Source organism: Tetrao urogallus, assembly GCF_951394365.1.
Source record: "Tetrao urogallus genome assembly, chromosome: Z".
Taxonomy (NCBI): Eukaryota; Metazoa; Chordata; class Aves; order Galliformes; family Phasianidae; genus Tetrao; species Tetrao urogallus.
The window spans coordinates 24,857,159-24,875,682 of record NC_136816.1 but is presented as its reverse complement, the minus strand read 5'-3'; the positions used below and the strand labels follow the sequence as shown (position 1 = coordinate 24,875,682).

Below are 18,524 nucleotides of genomic sequence, written 5' to 3'. Positions count from 1 at the left end.
AGGGAGCCTGCTTTGGCAGGTGGTTGGACTCAATGATCTCTAGAGGTCCCTTGCAACCCCTACAATTCTGTGATTCTGTGAATGTAGCTGAGCACCACGGACTTTTACCATAGAATCACAGAATGGCCTGGGTTGAAAAAGACCACAACGATCATCTAGTTTCAACCTCTCTCCTATGTGCAGGGTCACCAACTACCAGACCAGGCTGCCCAGAGCCACATCCAGCCTGGCCCTGAATGCCTCCAGGGATGGGGCATCCACAAGCTCTTTGGGCAACCTGTTCCAGTGCATCACCACCCTTTATGTGAAAAAAATCCTTCTATTATTTAACCTAAACCTCCCCTGTCTGAGTTTAAAACCATTCCCCTTTGTCCTATCACTATCCTCCCGCATAAAAAGCTGTTCTCCTCCTATTTATACAATCCCTTCAAGTATTGGAAGGCTACACTCAGATCTCCCTGGACCCTTCTCTTCTCCAAGCTAAACAAGCCCAGCTCCCTCAACCATTCTTCATAGCACAGGTGCTCCAGTCCTCTGATTATGTTAGCGGCTCTCCTGTGGACTCGCTCCAAGAGCTCTGCATTTTTCTTGTCCCGGGGGCCCCAGGCCTGGATGCAGTGCTGCAGATGGGGCCTCACAAGAGCTGAGTAGATGGGGACAATCACCTCCCTCTCCCTGCTGGCCACTCCTCTTTTAATGCAGAGCCCAGAACTTAGCTGGCCTTCCAGGCTGCAAGTGCACTCTGCTGGCTCATGTCCAGCTTCTGGACTGCTCTCAAGGAGATCTTCCCCCCGTCTGTGTAAATACCTGGGATTGCCCCAGCCCAATTGCAACACTTTGCACTTGGCCTTGTTGAACTTCATTAGGTTCACATGTTCCCACTTCTCCAGCCTGTCCAGGTCCCTCTGGATGGCTTCCCTTCCCTCCAACATAGGGAAGTTCTTAATTTATCAAGTTAAGAAAAAGAGCAAAAGAGAAGAGAAGTTGAGAAGAACATTGGTCCTTTTCATTCTCAGAGGTGAAGTCTGTAATCAATCCTAAAAGCATTTGAAGGTAAGAGTATGGGCTTGGAACTAAATGTCCCCTTAGACCTATAAGACAAGTCACATTTCTTGTGAAGGAAGCTGCTTACCGTCTGAGTGCATTTGTAAGTTCAGCTGTCAGTTCACTTTCATTGTATGGTCTCAGCTCTGCCAGTGTTAACGGTGTTGCGGTGCCATCGCTGCATTCCTAAGAAATGAGTCAAGATCATATTTGAAGTTACTGTCTTAATGGGGGAACTCAGAAAACCTCTATCACAGCTACTTTTGAAATGGTGGTGAAATAAACATCACAGTGTTGTGAAACACAGCAGTGCATAAATATACCAAGAAATGGACCTGTTAATTAATGCCACACAGACTCTTCCAAACGATTTTTAAACCACTACAGTTCATCAATTTGCACAGTTCTAGTCTAGCATCTGTAACTGCTGATGCTTTGCATTGCTTTTTTTACTCACACTTGAATCAAGTAATTCTTATGACGCTTTGCCCAATTAAGTGGGCAAATGCTTTACACAATTAAGTAAGGAAACAATTATGCACTACTTCCAGATTTTGTTTTAAAACGCACTATTGAGGTTTTTTTGTGGACACAGCACTAGAATGGAATTAAAATTTTTCTACGTATCACTACTTCCTCATGCAAATTATTAATGTCAATGCAGAAATGTGTTTCTTTAATATTATACTAAATGGATAGAATGTAATAGTTCTCAAATCATTACAGACTGATTTGCAAAAAAAGGCTGTTGTTACAATGCTCTAATTGCTTCACAGGAATGGTATCTAATTTTTTTCCTGGTTAGCATTTGGGTGGGGGGGTGGAGGGCAGTTTTTTGCTCTTCCACTTTAAGTTTCCAGTAAGTGGCAACAATTGAGACATAACACACTTAACCAGAATAGCCTGTGAAGAATGGCTTTGTTGTAATACTCCTTAAAAAGACAAAGTTATTTCTGTCCAGGCTTAACAGTAATTCTGCGAAGTGTTCAGAAGTAACAGCATGTACAGAACCACCTAACAATCAGAGAACAGAGAAAGGACATGAACACACTAACAAAATCAGAATGATTAACATGCTAAAGATTACTGTAGAGAAGTGGAAAACACAACAAATAATGTTTGTGCTGACTTTGGAACTTATTTTGACTCCTTACCTTTCCCAGTTTATCTTTGCTTCCACTGCTGGTTGAGCTGAGAGATCTCATTCTTTGCTCTTTTTGCTCTTCCACTTCGGACTTCAAGTGTTCAATATGGACAAGGTAAGCCTGTTCCTGGGCCTCTCGAGTGCTAAGCTTCAATTCCAATGCTTTCTTCTCTTTTTCCAGCAGGTAAAGTTGTGCCTTGAGCTCTGCCATCTCCTCCTGTTAAGGAAACATTATCTGAATGCTGTTTCATGGGATTGTATATCAAAAAGAAGATTATACCAAACAAAGCATTCAATCCTATTACTTGAGGGCTCTTTCCAGGAAGAACACTATCAGTATCCAGAAGAGTTTTTAAGAACGGCACATTCTCTTTGTCAGGTAGGCCATTATGTGTTACAAGTGAGTATCACAAGCTGTGCCATCCCCTATCAGACATGACTAAGATGCAACAGTTCAGATATCATGCTGCCTAGAGTACTGGCTATCTGAGAAGGTTTGCCAGATGCTGGAATTGCTTCAGTTCTACTCTGTCCTTCATGTCCCTTCACGTCATCCTTCCTAAACACAGGAGTTTCTGAGATCCTGATCAAACAGCCCTAAACCGTTGGACTAGGTGATCTTATAGGGCATTTCCAACCTTGTGATTCTATGATTCCATGATTCTATAAATGCCAGCTTCCAATTTCTTGTCTATACATACAAATTACAGTTGGTTCATCTCATTGCAATGGTACCTGAAGGACTAGGACAGCAAATACAAATAACTGTTCCTGCCTTACACCCAGCCTCTGTAGTACAACAAGTAGTCAACAAGGACAACAAAGTATGGCATCATCAGATCAATTTTTAATTTTCCTCCTCTAAATGGCCTAACTATTCACAACTGGAGGGCCACAAAGCTGCAGTTTTAAAAATTCTTCCATAAATATGATTCACAGAAGGTAGATTATGGTACCTCACAGAACAAAGTCCAATTCTGAAAGCTAGTTCACATACATACATCTACCATTCTGACAGGTCTGTCAATCATAGTAACACAACAACTACTATGTGGGGACAGCCTCTCTACTTGAACATCTACTCTGCCAGTGGCTGGGCAGAAGCATACGAACAAAGCATGAGTGAGCAGGGTTGAATGAAGTTCCAGCACTCACTCTTAACATCCCACAACTTGAAACTGATGGGCTGTCTTAAACTAGAAGTCCCTTTGTGTTTAAAGTTTATTCCATGGAATGTCCAGTCATTATGAACTTTTGTAAGCTTAGTATCCATAAAATGCTTACAAAAACAATCCTAAAATACACACACAAAATCACACCATCTGACACACAAAACACCCCCAAAACAATAACTAGCAAGTTGGAACCACACTCTCATTATTAAAATATGGGAAGCTCTAGTTGACTTCACGTGTATTTACAAGCTTCAATTTCTTTGCTGAAGTTCTGAACAAATTTGTTCACTTTGTAAACATTTCAGAAAAAAAGACAATTGTTGTATATCCACCTGAAAACAAATCACTACTTATTTTTCATACCAAAAAACATATTCTAGTCACAAGAATATCTGAGATGCCTTGTCTTACTCTTCAGAAGTATTTCTTGGTATGACATTTCTTATTAGCAAAGATTATGCAAACAATGCTGGAACATACTCAGACTAATCTTCTCTGAATAAGAGAATTTATGTTCCTAACAAAAATTCATTGTCTACATTAAATGTAGGCAGTGCATACAGGTACAGTACAGTTACAGAGAGCATACTATAACCAAAGTAATCTTAGACTTTTTCAGAAATGTAAATCGTGCAAAAATAAAATCAGCATCCTAAAACTCCTCAATTTTTTCACTTACTTGTTTATGGATTGAAGTTTAGAAGCACAATCAGTTTCATTCTATGTGATCTGATTTGCAAAAATTTAGCTGTTAGGCAAACTTAATGTTAATTTCCCTGTCAATAGCAAAAAATATAAATAACTGATAAACAATGATGAGGCAAGTTAGTCATAGGAACTAAAATGGATTGTCTAATTGTATGTGCTTAGCTTTTTAATCCTTTATTTATAAGGATTATTATAAGGATTATAGTAGCTATTAATCTACTTAGCCTGGTTAGTGAAGGCTGAGAAGTAATTTATGCAGAGTATTCTGGCACTTACGTAAATATAAGATACTCTTGACAGAGGGTTATAGTCTACCTTCATGAGAAGGGCATGACAAAATATTCCGAGGCTAGAAGCTGAAGCTAAGCAATTCAGCCTAGAAGTAAGGGACATTTATGTTCTAAAAGAAAAAGGAGAATTTAACCTCTGGAATAATGGATCTATTGTACTTACTTTATTCATCTCTTAAAAGTTTCTATTTAAAGATGAGGTGTTTGCTTACACTGTCTTCTAGCTCAGAATAAACATGAGGGCCAGTGGTGAGTTAACTACTTTGTTTATGAAGACAGTAAAACTAGATCATTATGTAGTCTCATATCATGAATAACCAAATTACCCTCCATGTATCAGGCTTCTCATATCAAGGCAACTGGACTTTGAAGAGGGGATGGGAAGACAAAGCAGGGGTAATATGGAAGAACTGTTACCTATTCCCTTAGAGAGGCTCTTGGGAAAGGAAAAAAAAAATGGATGAGTGGGAAGGTTGATATTAAAGGTTAAAATAACTGCTGAGAATTCTGTTTTAGATATAGACTGTGAGGCAGGGTGATAACAAGTAATATTTCACGTTAAAAGAATTTAAGTAGATCAAGTTTATTTATGGAGTTAATTAGTCTTTACGTATGCAATAGTTTTTTTCAATGAAAATGTCTTTAAGATAGCATCTAAATTTAATTTCTATGACAGTATCACCTCTGCTTATCTACTACAGTGGGTTTTTTTGTTGTTTTTGTTTAAATTACAGAATTCTAGTGAATTGTGTGCTTAACAGAATAGCCTCCTCAGAGCACGGACCTGAAGTACAAGTAGCATGTAAAAAACAAAACAACAAAGGATGAGATAGCCAGCAGTGATTCTTTCAGTCAACTGAAGAAGACTTTTGTGACCCACGTAACCTCACAAGCTTAAAGTGATCCTGACAGTGTGAGCCTGATCTTGGTGCCACGGAAAGTTATGGAGCAAATCAACTTGGGTGAGATCACATGGGGGATCATGCCCAGCCAGCATGAGTTCATGAAGGGCAGGCCATGCTTGACCAACCTCATCTCCTTCTACAATGGGTGACCAGACTGGTAGACAAGGGAAAGGCTGAAGATGTTGCCTACCTACACTTCAGCAAAGCCTTTGACACAGTCTCTCACAGTATTCTCCTGAGGAAACCGACTGCCTGTGGCATGGACAGGTTGTCATGGTTTTGTGATTTTTGGCTTTCGGTATTCCACATCATAACATCATGTGGGGCACTGGGACTTTAACTGTCAATGCTCAAGTCCTGGGTACCTGCCCTGAAGAGAAGAAGAACTACATTCCCCAGGGGACCTTGCGGTCAGGGAGAGGAGGTTTAACTCCTGGCAAGGTCACCTGATGCTCTTTCTCACCTGCCCTTCGTCGTGGGCGCTGCTCCCGTCTCCCTGCTGCTCAACTGGACTGTGCATCTCACCTCAGCGTTGTGGTGAGGCCACCTTTCGGACATTCTCTCTCTCTCTCTCATTGTATTTGATTTATTAGCTTCAATTCTGATTATATTGTATTACAGTGTGTTATCTTGCATTCCGATAATATACTTAGTAAATTAGTTTGTTTCTCCTCAGATCGGTGCCGCTGTTTTAATTATTTTGGGGTCCCCTGTTTCCTTTTTTTCCGGAGGCGCGGATCTGTGGATCCCTCCGCCCCGCTCGTCACGGAACCGGGCCGAACCAGCCCGTAAACCGTTGACACAGGTATACCCTTCTTTGGGTAAGGAACTGGCTAGAGGCCCAACAGGAAGTACTTAATGGAGTTAAGTCCAGCTGGTGACCCATTACAAGTCATGTCCCCCAGGGGTCGGTACTGGGGCCCATCTCATTTGATATCTTTACTGATGACCTAGATGAAGGGATTGAGTGTACCCTCACTAAGTTTGCAGATGACACCAAGCTGGGAGGTGGTGTCGATCTGCCTGAGAGTAGAAAGGCCCTTCAGAGGGATCTAGATAAGCTGGAATGCTGGGCTGAAGTGAATGGGATGAGGTTCAATAAGATTAAGTGCCAGGTCCTGCACTTTGGCCACAGTAACCCCATGAAGTGCTACAGGCTTGGGGCAGAGTGGCTGGATGACTGTGAAGAGGAAAGGGACCTGGTGGTGTTGGTTGATGCTCGGCTGAACATGAGCCAACAGTGTGCCCAGGTGGCCAAGAGGGCCAACGGCATCCTGGCCTGCATTAGAAATAGTGTGGCCAGCAGGATCAGGGAGGTGATCATCCCCTGTACTCAGCACTGGTGAGGCCGCACCTCGAGTATTGTGTTCAGTTTTGGGCCCCTCACTACAAGAAAGACATTGAGGCCCTGGAACGTGTCCAGAGAAGGGCAACGAAATTGGTGAGGGGTCTGGAGCACAAGTCTTATGAGGAGAGGCTGAGGGAGCTGGGCTTGTTCAGTCCGGAGAAGAGGAGGCTCAGGGGAGACCTCATTGCACTCTACAACTTCCTGAAGGGAGGCTGTGACGAGGTGGTTTGGCCTCTTCTCCCATGTAACAAACAGGACCTGAGGAAATGGCCCCAAGTTGCACCAGAGGAGATTTAGACTAGACATGAGGAAAATCTTTTTCTCTCAGAGGGCGGTCAGGCACTGGAATGGCTGCCCAGGGAGGTGGTGGAGTCGCCATCACCGGCAGCATTCAAGAGGCGTCTGGATGAGGAGCTACGAGATATGGTTTAGTAGCTTGTGGTAGCAATGGTAATGGGAGGATGGTTGGTCAAGGTGATCTTGTAGGTCCTTTCCAACCTTGTGATTCCATGATTCTATGAAATACTGAGTACTTGCAGTTATATTTCAATTCTGAATTTGGGTGAAAACTAGAATGAAAATGAAGGACCCTTCATTTAATATAATCAGAACCACCACAACATTCTTAAAATTAAGATCTATGCTGGATGTGGTCATATCAGAAGAATAACACAGCAAGGAAGTTCCACAAGTCATGAAAAAAGACTCCAAGAGGACCATTGTACACAAGATGCAATCTTTCATAAACAGAACAAATATGTCCTTTGGAATGCAGAAGGACAGCAAGGACAAGAATTATTTACACCCATCAGAAGTAATCTCCTTGCTAACTGGGGCATAACAACTGACCTCAAAGCAAGACCCACTGAATAATTACAAACCGCAGACAAGAATGTATTTGGAAACATGGTTAATTACTGCTTGAAGCAAAGATCTGGATTTTACAGAAGCCCTGGTGGACCAATAAGTCTTATCTTCTGGATGAGTGAAAAATAAAACAAGGCAACAGAAGAACAGAATAAAATGTGAGGCTTCTTAACACCACCTTCAGCCTATCTTTTAATGGATCAGCTTCATCAGTGATAAATTAAAAAAAATGTGTAAAGGCATCTTCAGAGCACCATTACCATAATGCATAGATGTAAGAAGCAATGTAACTGGTTATCACTTTTTTCTTAGAGTCATAAATGAAATGTCAAAAGGTATAGGATAAATGCTAACAAACACAAATTTCAAGAATAAGGCAGCAGGTCACAAGACCCAACAGTGTCGGAAATACCTCAGTAGCTCTATCAAGCTGTACCTATCCTTGCTAAGAATGCTGAAGGGAAGGAAGTTACTAAGAGAAGCTATGTAAAAAGTCCATCTGCTTCAAGTTAAAGAAGAAAGCAAATGTATATACTGTTCTGATTAAGCTTCATATTTCAAATACATACAAATAATATACTCTGCAGGCTGAGAAATTCATAGGCTTAGCTATGCTATAGTTTGCTAAACAGATGAGGATGGTGTAATGCAACAGTCAGGAAAGCTAATAAGGTAGTACTTTCTTCTGAGACCAAAGGATACACAGTATAGCTCTGCCTTTGGGCCTCTTGTAATGTTTTACCCAAAGAAGAACTGGAAGTGTTTTCAATTTCTATGGTATGAAATGCCATCTACTATCAAATCCTTTCCAAGTTTTGACAACCTTCAGTTTTTTCACCACTTCCTTTTCAGGAAATTAAAGAAATTTTCTGCAATTGTGAATTCCAGCAAATTATAATCAATGAATAGTACTGTACCGTGCTCTCTCACAGAAAGGATTGAAGATTATTCCAGCTACGTAAGTAAGTGTGTGCCTGCTCCAGTACAAACTGCACAGGAACCAAACAAGAACAAAGATGACTTCTGGGGACATTTTCTGCATTAAAACCCAATGTACTACGTGCAGCACCAAGCTATGGGTGGACACACTATGTTAAAAGCATAGAGGGGAGATTCAGGTTAGATGTTAGGAGGAAATTCTTCACTCAGAGGGTAGTGAGGCATTGCCCAGAGAAAGTGTGAATGTCCCATCCTTGAAGTTGCTCAAGGCCAGGTTGGATGGGGCTTTGGGTGCCCACTCAACCGTTTAGTTGAGTTGCAATCCTGCCCATGGCATGGGGTTGACTGGATGGGCTTTAAGGTCCCCTCCAACACAAACCAGTCTGTGATTCTATAATTACCTTTTAGTTTGCCTCTCTCCATTTTTGAAGCCAATATGGAAACCAGGTTTAAAATTATATAAACTGTATACCTGGTGAATAAAGGCCAGTTTCTCTAGATCCTATTTTTAGAACTGCACACACAAACCAGGCCTGCAATATGAGTTCTCCTAAAATCTCTGTTTCCGTTTGTCATTACAACACCCACTCTTTGCTCTAGCTCTAACACAAATTACAAATTCCAACACACTGCCTAGAACAGCTCTGGAATTCTAACTGCTTGAAACCACTATGGATGAGTTTTTTTACAGACCATTCTTCCACCCACAGCAGTACTAAAAGGAGGTGAATTTGTTTTGCTCGAATTCACAAACATTCAAGATGAACATTTGCATGCTTGTAAGTGGCGAACAGTCTCTTGGGAAGTGCTGTATCATGCTTTTTGGTCACCCTCAAGCAACTCAGCTGCTGTATCTCTTAGAAAAAGCATCTGGTTTGTCAAGGAGAGCATTTGAAGAGTAAAGCCACGGATGAGATTTTTGCCTAATTCAAAACACACATAGCCAATGCACTGCCTTCTGTCACTGTTTTACTACTGGATTTTTGGCTTTGATTATTCACTTCAACTAAGTAACCCTTTATTACCCAGCAATCACTATCAATGCCTCCCATATGGATGACATTCTTAGCATTCTTAGCACAATGGCTTTGTCAGCACTGTCAATCTGTTGCATACAATTAAATTACCTTCATAGCCATAAGTTCCTGCATCAAGACCGCATTTTCTAGGTCTAACCTCTGGCTGTCTCCACGAGGTTTAACATCATAACTAAGGGGATCAATGTGAATACTCTCCAGCTCCAGCATTGTTAGTTTCACTGCTGCTCTGTCATTTTTCAACTGCTGGATGTAATCCTTCAGTCGCTGCTCATCCTCCTTTGTAAACTCCGTATCACAGCTGCTTGCAGTTGAGCTTGTAGTACTAGAAATAGAAATAATAGTATTAAAAAAAATTGGAACACATTTCGTATTTTTCTGTCAAACACTCTTTAAATACTTCATGAACACAACTGAGTCTTATAAGTTCACAGAAAGGACATAAGTAAAGTGGAGCGGGTGTTGCAATATTCAGAAGATGCAGAGGGGTGTGACAAATTCAGAAAAGAAATTAATTCTCTAAGCTGCATAAAAAAATCAGTTTCACTGCAAAGCAGGATCGTTTGTGATGTGTAACTGCATTACTGTTTATGGAATGTTGTCTTCTGAAACAAGTCTTCTTTTTAACAAAAAAAAAAATAAAGCTCTTTAGATTTCTTAGCAATACACTAGCAGGTCAAGTTTTTCTCTGCTGCTCTGCCACTAATTCTTCATCTTTGTGAAAAAGCATCAGCTAACAAGAAAGTATCAGCCTGCTCCTCATTTTTATCTGCTGATGGCAATACCAGTTACTATCTCATATTTCTTAATGGACAGTTATAGAAATCAATCCAAAAAAAAAAAGCAACCAACCACTGGCAGCTATCAGATGGTAGCATCTTTCAATTTATGCTAAGATAGATTGACTATACTGTATACAGACATTCCTTCAGGTCCAGGGGGGTTTAAAACCAACCCATAATTTAGCTGAATTTTAAATAAAAAGACATCATCAGCCTTGTCAGAACTGTTTTTTTCTGTGGGCGCAGTTTCAAACAAATGACTGCCCATTAGTCTGCCCCACAAATATTTACAAAGAGAATGCAGATAAGGAAAACTAATGTCTTGTTAAGGATAAGGGTGGCTTAGTGCTGCCTTCTCACCTACATGCATGCCAGTGCTGCAGGGGGCTGAGACTGATACAGCTTTAGAATTTCCAGGGCTGAATATGGTTGCAATAACACTTAAAGGAGAATAAAACGCTGTGTTGTTTCTATAACCTCACTCAAAGCTGCCCGCTGTCTCCTGAGGTCCTGTAATTATCTGTTGGCTGAGGGATAAGTCATCCATTAACTGTGCTTGTCTGGAATGCTAGATGATCTCAGTTATCAGCAGGGGAATAAATCACTTTCTGTATCAAATTGCATTGCTGTTCAACATTTCTGTAGGAGGAAAAAAAGCCCCACCCGCCACATGCTGTGAGACTCAAGATGATGTCCTACCATGTGAAAATTGGGAAGCCTATCAAGATAGACTTGGTTTTTCTCTTTTTTTTTTCTTCAGTTCTACTTTAACTATAGCTGCACTGATTCTTAAGTGCCTCCAATAATTCCCAATTTTTCCATACAGTCCAAGCATGATCTTGGAGGAGACAGAGTTGGCAGATCTACAAAGATTTCTCAAAACCTTCCCCCCTCATGAAATACTGCATTATATTTCTTTTCCACAGTTCTCTGCTACCCATTATGCCTTCTTTTTCTTACAAGTGCCATATTTTCCACAGTACTAGTAAACTGGTCTTTTGTTTTCACCCATTTCCATCTGCAGTAAAGCACGAAACACCCAGCACTTACACTGCATAGAAACTTTCAGGTTGGAAGAAATTTTTACTTGCCCTTCATTAGAGAATCTCAACTCATAAATCTCAGTTTACTGAACCTACTGGCACCTCTCTGAAGTAGGCGCTGATGTAAAAATCATGGAGGTAGGTAACATGAGAAATATTTAATTCTATACTGAAGCCATGTTGCAAGTTTCCTCAACATCTAAAGAGAGCAATTATACAGCTCTCCTGAATTAAATGTAAAACAGCTGTTACCAAAGAAAGGACAGCTTTGAGAGTCCACTCAGGCTTCAAACCTTGGGACAAAAATTGCTCATCTTAGTTTTCACTTGCCAAGGAGAAAAAGCCTAGTCTGCTGATGGGAATGAAAAACAAGCAAAAATGCTGATAAGTCTGTCGTTACGTTGTGCTGAAACTCAAACTTGCAAGATATTCAGATTTTGGCTCTTAAAGATCTACAGCTATGCAAGTCCATCCAAACCAGGGAAGGCAGTCTGGGTTGCTGCCAGTGATACTCAGGCTGCTTTTACTTCAGTCCTGGCTGGCTGCCTGCCTGCCTGCAGCTGAGCTGGCTCCTCTGAGCAAGGTCTTGTTTTTTTTTTTTATAAATAAGATGGAGGGAAGTTCAATGGGGACACTGTCTCAGACAGCAGAAGAAAGGACAAGAACGGTCTTTCCCTCTCTCCCAGCATTCAGCAACCAGCCCCCACCCAGAAATGGGCAGTAGAATGGACAGCAGAAAGGCAGGGTGCAGAGCCCATTTTGAACAGCTGCAGAATCAAGACAGTGTGATGAGCCATTCAACACCACCACAGTCTTTGTGAACTCCCATAGCACAGCTCTGCCAGAGTGCATTCCCTCAATAGCCCTACCCTAAATCTTTCCAGAGCCGTAGTGATAGTCCATTGGTGCTCTGTTTAAGCTGGTAAGCACATGATCCAGAATTTCAGACACTGCTCTCCTTTTTAATGGCAGCTGGGTGAAAGGAAATCAGACTGACAGAATGTAGGTTAGCATGGTACAACATGCAGTTTTATTTGCCTGTGCGAGTGTTTGTTCATGAGCATGTGTGTGAATCAAAGGCTGTATCTGGATATAAATGAGTCTTCCAACAGTGTCACTGAGTAAATTACATATATTGCAGAATTTTGTCAATAAAAGCCTGTAAAACATTCAGTTAATCTATTAAAAGTCAAATCAATACAAGGCTGACAGAACAAAAAGAACAGAGTCAGTACTGAACAACTGCACTTTAAATAATGTATCTGATGGGCACAAACTATACATGAGAGAACTGTCTTCTACGCAAATCCTATGACTTGAGATCTGAGACACCATAATGCTGAAAGACAATAACTTCAAGAGAGACTGAAAAACAGTACAACCAGCCAAAATACAAACAGCTTGTTTGGCTAAATTCAGAACATTTGGTAAAACCACCCTCATTCCTGAGACTACTTCAGTCTAGCAATGAAGTATAAGATACCTGTTAGAATATTTTAAAGTAATTTATTCCCACACTTCAGCCAAGATAATCCTGTATGTCAGTTACTAATCTGAAATCCCACGGGATTCCAATGAGTGATACAGTCCTGTGTTTGGCTATGGTCAGGTACTCTGTGACACTACATAATACTAACCAGAATTCCCTTTGCATACAAGACAGCAGATCTTCCCTGTCATTAATCCAGGTGTAAGGCTGGGGTTACTGACATAACAGGGAATTAAAACCCTCCAATTTAATTTAGCATTACAATTGCTGCTCTTTCATTCTGTTTCATTCTTTTCCAGGCTGCAGTCAAACCTCACTGATAATGTATGTCCCACAATTTGGTTCTGTCCATTCAAGTAATTACAACTTCAAACTACACCACAGACTACTTCTATTTCCAAAAATTAATTGACAACATTGTCATGCTGCTGCCAGTCGAATACACTGAGATGCTTGCCATTATTTTTGTTCATTTCACCAATGTCAACCTCTGCAGTGACATTTCATTTCATTTCAGCTGCTCCCTTTTGCAATTGTTAACCACTTGTCACCATTGGCTCCCCTAGCATTTTCTCTCAGTTCTGTGTTCAGTGATTTGACATTCAGAATCACATTTGAAATGCCAAACTAAAGATGGGTCAACACTTTCACAAGTTTCTATTCTGTAGGATTTCAAAGAATAGAGAGAATTCTTCATTTGTCGCGACTCTCAGTGAAGGAGGGCTTCCATCCATTTACTCCCTCTACTCTATTGTTACAAAGAAAAAAGGGAACAGCACGCATTCACAACTAAAAGCCTGTAGTACTAAAACAGTTACAGCAAAAGAACAGTCTCGCAGATTCAGAGTGAACCACATTATCTAAAAATGTTTTCACTTAACTGCAGTGGTTCCTGAATGTCAATTCATAGAGCCCTCACAGACAATGTGGACATGTTCTACACTGCTTTATAGATTGGTAAATTCTTTAAGACAAATACAAATATTAAGCAGACAAGAACAGCTAGAAATCCAGAATCTGCCTTCCTATCTTTGTCTGGATTACTACCGCAGTGGAAAAATAAAGGAAATGTGAAACATCAACGATGAAGAATGAGACACCTAGAGGTCTGTGGCAATGGGATGTCTGTCTACAGTAGCAGAGAAACGAGACAAGGGGACACATACGGATGGATTAAGAAAGTTACAACACAGGCAGTAAAACACTGAAAAACATGCACAGGGTCCTGGAAAACGGAAAAAAGGGATCCAGAATGACAGGGAGAGGACAGTTAAAATCTTTAATTTTTAAATCTGAGACAGAGCACTTACTGATGTAAGTACAGAAAAAGTGAGTGCCTTCTGAAAGAGTACACAACTTCCACCTGCCACAAAGGTATCTGTAAGCTGAAGAGTGACTCTTCTCATTTGAGATAGGGTCCACGGGAGGGAAAAATCTCAAAACATCTCTATCATGTATCACTTGAACACAACAGAAGGAAAGATTTGTATTTCATGCAGGAGCTAGGGTTTCAGAAATGTTTTCACTGCATTTAGAAAAGAAAAACTACACTGGAAGCAGTGGGAGGTGGGAAGGGCAAAAATATGCAGGTTATCATCAGATCAGTGCGTCCATATGAACGTCCCCCTTTGATTCTGGAAACTGTAAACTGTTAAAAAAAAACAACCAAGCATATGTGCTTCGAATTCATATCAGACATCTCACAAGGAAAGGAAACACTGAAATAGTTATGAAAAAAAGAAAACCTTTTCAATTACTAGAGCGGTAAAGAGGATCAACTTGAGTAGAGGTGCTGCATGTATGACCACTTAGAACGCATTCACATGTAGCTGCAGAGACAGCATAAGTGCACACAGGCTGAGGCAAGTCAAAAAAGCTTTCTATAACCTCTTCCCAAAGTTGGTCAGTACTTTTGGTATTACGAGCGATCAACATGTTACTAGTGCACATACCATCACATTAATTTCTGAATATAAGGCTTTCCTGGACTGACAGAGCACAATAAAACTTTTCCAAATAAAATGTCTAACTCTTATTTGGGCCTCATTCCCTCAGGTTACCTTCTTGCTGACTTTTTAGCTATTTCATGCTAGTCATATGGCAGGAAATAAGATCCTCTAGAGAAGGCATCGGCAAAAAGAGAAAATGATATAGTACTAAAATAAACTTCTAAAAGTGTCAAAAAATGACAGCATTTGAATGAAGAATTGGCTCAAAAGCTGATTTAAAGTAAAGTTTTAGAGTGAATCTGAGAAACCAAAAAAATCTTAGAAGGAAAAATGTTCATCTACAGTTATTCAGGATGTTTGCCAAATTTGTATCCATAAATGTGCACACATTTACTGCACAGAGTAAACTACACTGCAGGCAGGCAACAACTCAAAACGAAGCTGTTAGCAGATGTATTTGAGCTAGAACATTGATGCAATAATAATGAAGCTCATTTAAGTTTCACAGTTTCTTAGTTCTTCAGAAAAACTGAATCATCCTTCCCTTTTCTGGAAGATTTTACTGTCACTTATGATGCTTATTTGTAACTTGACTTGCAGTGAAGGAGGAATTTTGAGTAGGTCAAAGGAAAACGAGAAGACAGAGAAAATGTTTCAGAATGAAATGGCTAGAATTGCAACATTCAGGAATTAGCAGCTGAACATTCCAGAATTTCAATCGAAGAGAGATTCTGATCTTTGCCTCCATATATGTGTGCTGTCTGCATACAACACATATGAACAAGAATTACACAATCCAAATTCAAAATTTTAAATAATAAATAAATTCAAATATAATATATACTCAATATATTCAATAAATTCAAAAATTTATTTGAATCCAAATTCAAATAAAGCAATAAGAAAGTAACTGAAGTAAGACACATACAACGCTTTTGCGCTTTATGAGGAATATCTAAGTTCCAAATAATCAATTTGCAACAAATTTATACAAAACCTTCTTGGCTGCAGTTGCTGAAAGTATGAAGACAATTAGATCAGTGGTCACGGTCAAGTCACGGTGACTTGAAAAATAAAGCAAAGAACTCAGCAGACTGAGGTGAAGAAGGTAGTTTAACAAATACAATAAAAATAATGTTTTTTCTGAGATCACATTCTTGGAGGGCAGGAAAGCAGATAAGCTGTAAGTTACCTCGTGTGGCTGTTGGATGAGAGGCTTTCCCAAGGCTGCACACTACAGCCAGTGACTGCATAGGCTCCCCCGCAACTCCCATCCAGTTTCATCAGTAAGGCTTTTGCTGCGTTCTCAGCAGTCTTCCTGCAGTCATGAGCTCTCTTAAGCATTTGGGTGATGTTTTCATCACCTGTCTGGTCACCTAGTTTTAAACAAACAGTCTGTTTTAGAGGTTTGAGTGAAAAGTGTGATAAAAATTACAGCAATAGAGTTGTTTTGATGCATTCTCAGTGTACTAACAAGACAGTGATTACAAATTATCCATCTGTAAAGTGAAAGCAAGCTTCATTTCGGTGTGAGCATCAGTTGTAACTGACCTTCTCGCCTGAATCTATCTTCCTCCTAGCCACAAGCTCCAAGTACTTGTTGCTCCAGGTACATGTTTTAAGTAGAGTTTTACCTTAACTAGCTCAAAAGTTTGTAAGGGCATGCAGATCAGGATCAGGTTAAGAATCATTCTATGATTCTATGAGGATGCTCAAGTTAGTAACAGAATGGGAAAGCACCAGGCTAAACTACAACTCCTACTCCAAACAGTCCAATGCTGTGTCACAGCACAGTTATTTTCAGTGCCTTTTCTCACAAGCACCTTAATGTCAAGCCTAATGGGTTTACCAGACCACATTCATACAGGTTCCCTTTCCACCTGGAATGATTGCTTTATTTTCTACAAGCAGCCTTTCAGAGTGCAAAGCCACACATACTAATCCAAGAGAAAATAAGCACTGCTATTTATTTATTTGCTATAATTTCTCTTGACTATGCAACTGTTAAGCCATCGCTTCAGCAGAGGCAGGACAGAAATCAGAGCAGACAAAACTCTTGTAGTCCTAACTGCAGCTAGAGTCAAGTCAGTAAAGCAGGACAACCTCATAGCTACTCTGGCATTTTGACCAAAGCTAGTATATACCCATACTTACATACAAAGACGCCATAACTATCAAACAAAAACAGCCTGCTCTATCTCAGACTTTGACCTCATCCTGATTTGAGTCAAATAATCATACTTGCTAAGCAAAATGCATGCAGTATGATAACTTTAATGCAGAAGAACGGGACTGAGAAAGTCCCATTAAGAGCAGCTGGGTACATAAACCAAAATTGCCCTCCTCCAAAACTGTGTTACATAGCATGCAATCAGTGCTATTTCTATCATGGCACTGTAACGGATAACACTATAACTAAGAGCTGTAGGCAAACACATATGTAAAAATTAGCAACATTCTGTTTCACAAACTGTATATAAGATGATACCCTACTCAAACCTAAAATATTTATCTTTTCTAAGATTTATATCTTCTGTGTGAGTAGGAAATCCACAACTTTTGCTGGCCACTTATCTTTCATCAAGAGTGCGGAATGACCAGACACTGGGAATAAAATGGATGAAAAACAAAGACATCAACTGCATGGTTTACTGCAACACAGAAACACAGAGGCAGCGCAGGCAAAGTCAGCTGTACAGAGGCCTACTGGTAGCACTAGAGGAGATACAAAATAAGCTGAATGTTTAATAGCAGGGTGACAGACGAGTGCATCCAGCTTTCCAAAACAAGAGGCTGTACTCATCAGTCCTGTGCCTCTAAAGCCAGATGGTCACTTCATTCCTAAAAGCTTCTGGTTTACGTTTCAGTGATTTTTTAGAAGCCAGCACTATAAATTACTGTCTCATCCATGCATTTACTATGCTTCAGCAAAGCAAGCAAAGTTATTCTTTTCTATCCGAGGGCTTCTCTTTCTACTCAAAGATAACTAGTTATCTTCTCCTACTGTAACAGGAACGAGACTGTAAAATACACATTAGCATTCATTGTGTAAAGATCTCTTACCATCAGTAAAATGAAGGTAACACTAACATCAAATTTCAAACACTTCTGAACAGTACCGTAAAAAAAGTCTCACTCTATCATTCAGAGAACAGCATGTTAAAAAAAACCTTCACCCACTCTCAGGATTAGCTGTACGCAAAGTAAGTAAACCTCACACTGTAAGAGGCTAATATTCTAGACAACACAGTAAAACATAAGGTATAAAACTTAAAAAATTCAGAGCAAAGGTAAAACACAGAATGAAAAACTAGAGCTTTTTTTTTTTATGATTACTAAATGCTACTTCTGTAACTCCAACTTTAAATTAATTACACCAACTTTGGGTTCAACATGTAGTGCAAACAAAATTTGTACTTGTAGTTACCACAGTTGCATGACTTTAATTCACATATGCTCAAAAGTAACACTTAATTATTTCACTCTGTACAGCTGCATGATTGTAGCAGCATCACCACTGCCAGAATAGGCATCCCCAGTGACAACACACACGATCCAATTTATATATGCATATATGTATGTATGTATGTATGTATATATGTATGTATGTATACATATATATATAAATAATTAAATGTTGAAAGCTGATTTCACTCCAGGCTCTCTTTTTCTTTTTCCCTATTCTCTGGATGTGTAAAATTTATTACTTAGTCAAAAACAAGAAAAGGCCAGATAGCATTCCTAAGTGGTGGGTCATGAGATGACCCACTGTGGCAGCTAACTTCAATGCTAATGAATATGGAA

At 40.0% G+C, this 18,524-nt stretch overlaps 1 protein-coding gene across 2 annotated transcripts in view; it reads right to left on the bottom strand.

Annotated features, from left to right (window-relative positions):
* Nucleotides 1-18,524, bottom strand: part of MCC (MCC regulator of WNT signaling pathway) — a gene marked incomplete at both ends in the record, with an annotated part of 197,364 nt that overhangs the window by 11,974 nt on the left and 166,866 nt on the right. For both annotated transcript variants that reach the window (XM_079548610.1, XM_079548611.1), the window contains 4 exons: nt 1,133-1,230; nt 2,199-2,405; nt 9,548-9,782; nt 15,913-16,096. In XM_079548610.1, coding sequence (XP_079404736.1) covers nt 1,133-1,230; nt 2,199-2,405; nt 9,548-9,782; nt 15,913-16,096 — 724 coding nt within the window. The remainder of the gene's footprint in view (nt 1-1,132; nt 1,231-2,198; nt 2,406-9,547; nt 9,783-15,912; nt 16,097-18,524) is intronic.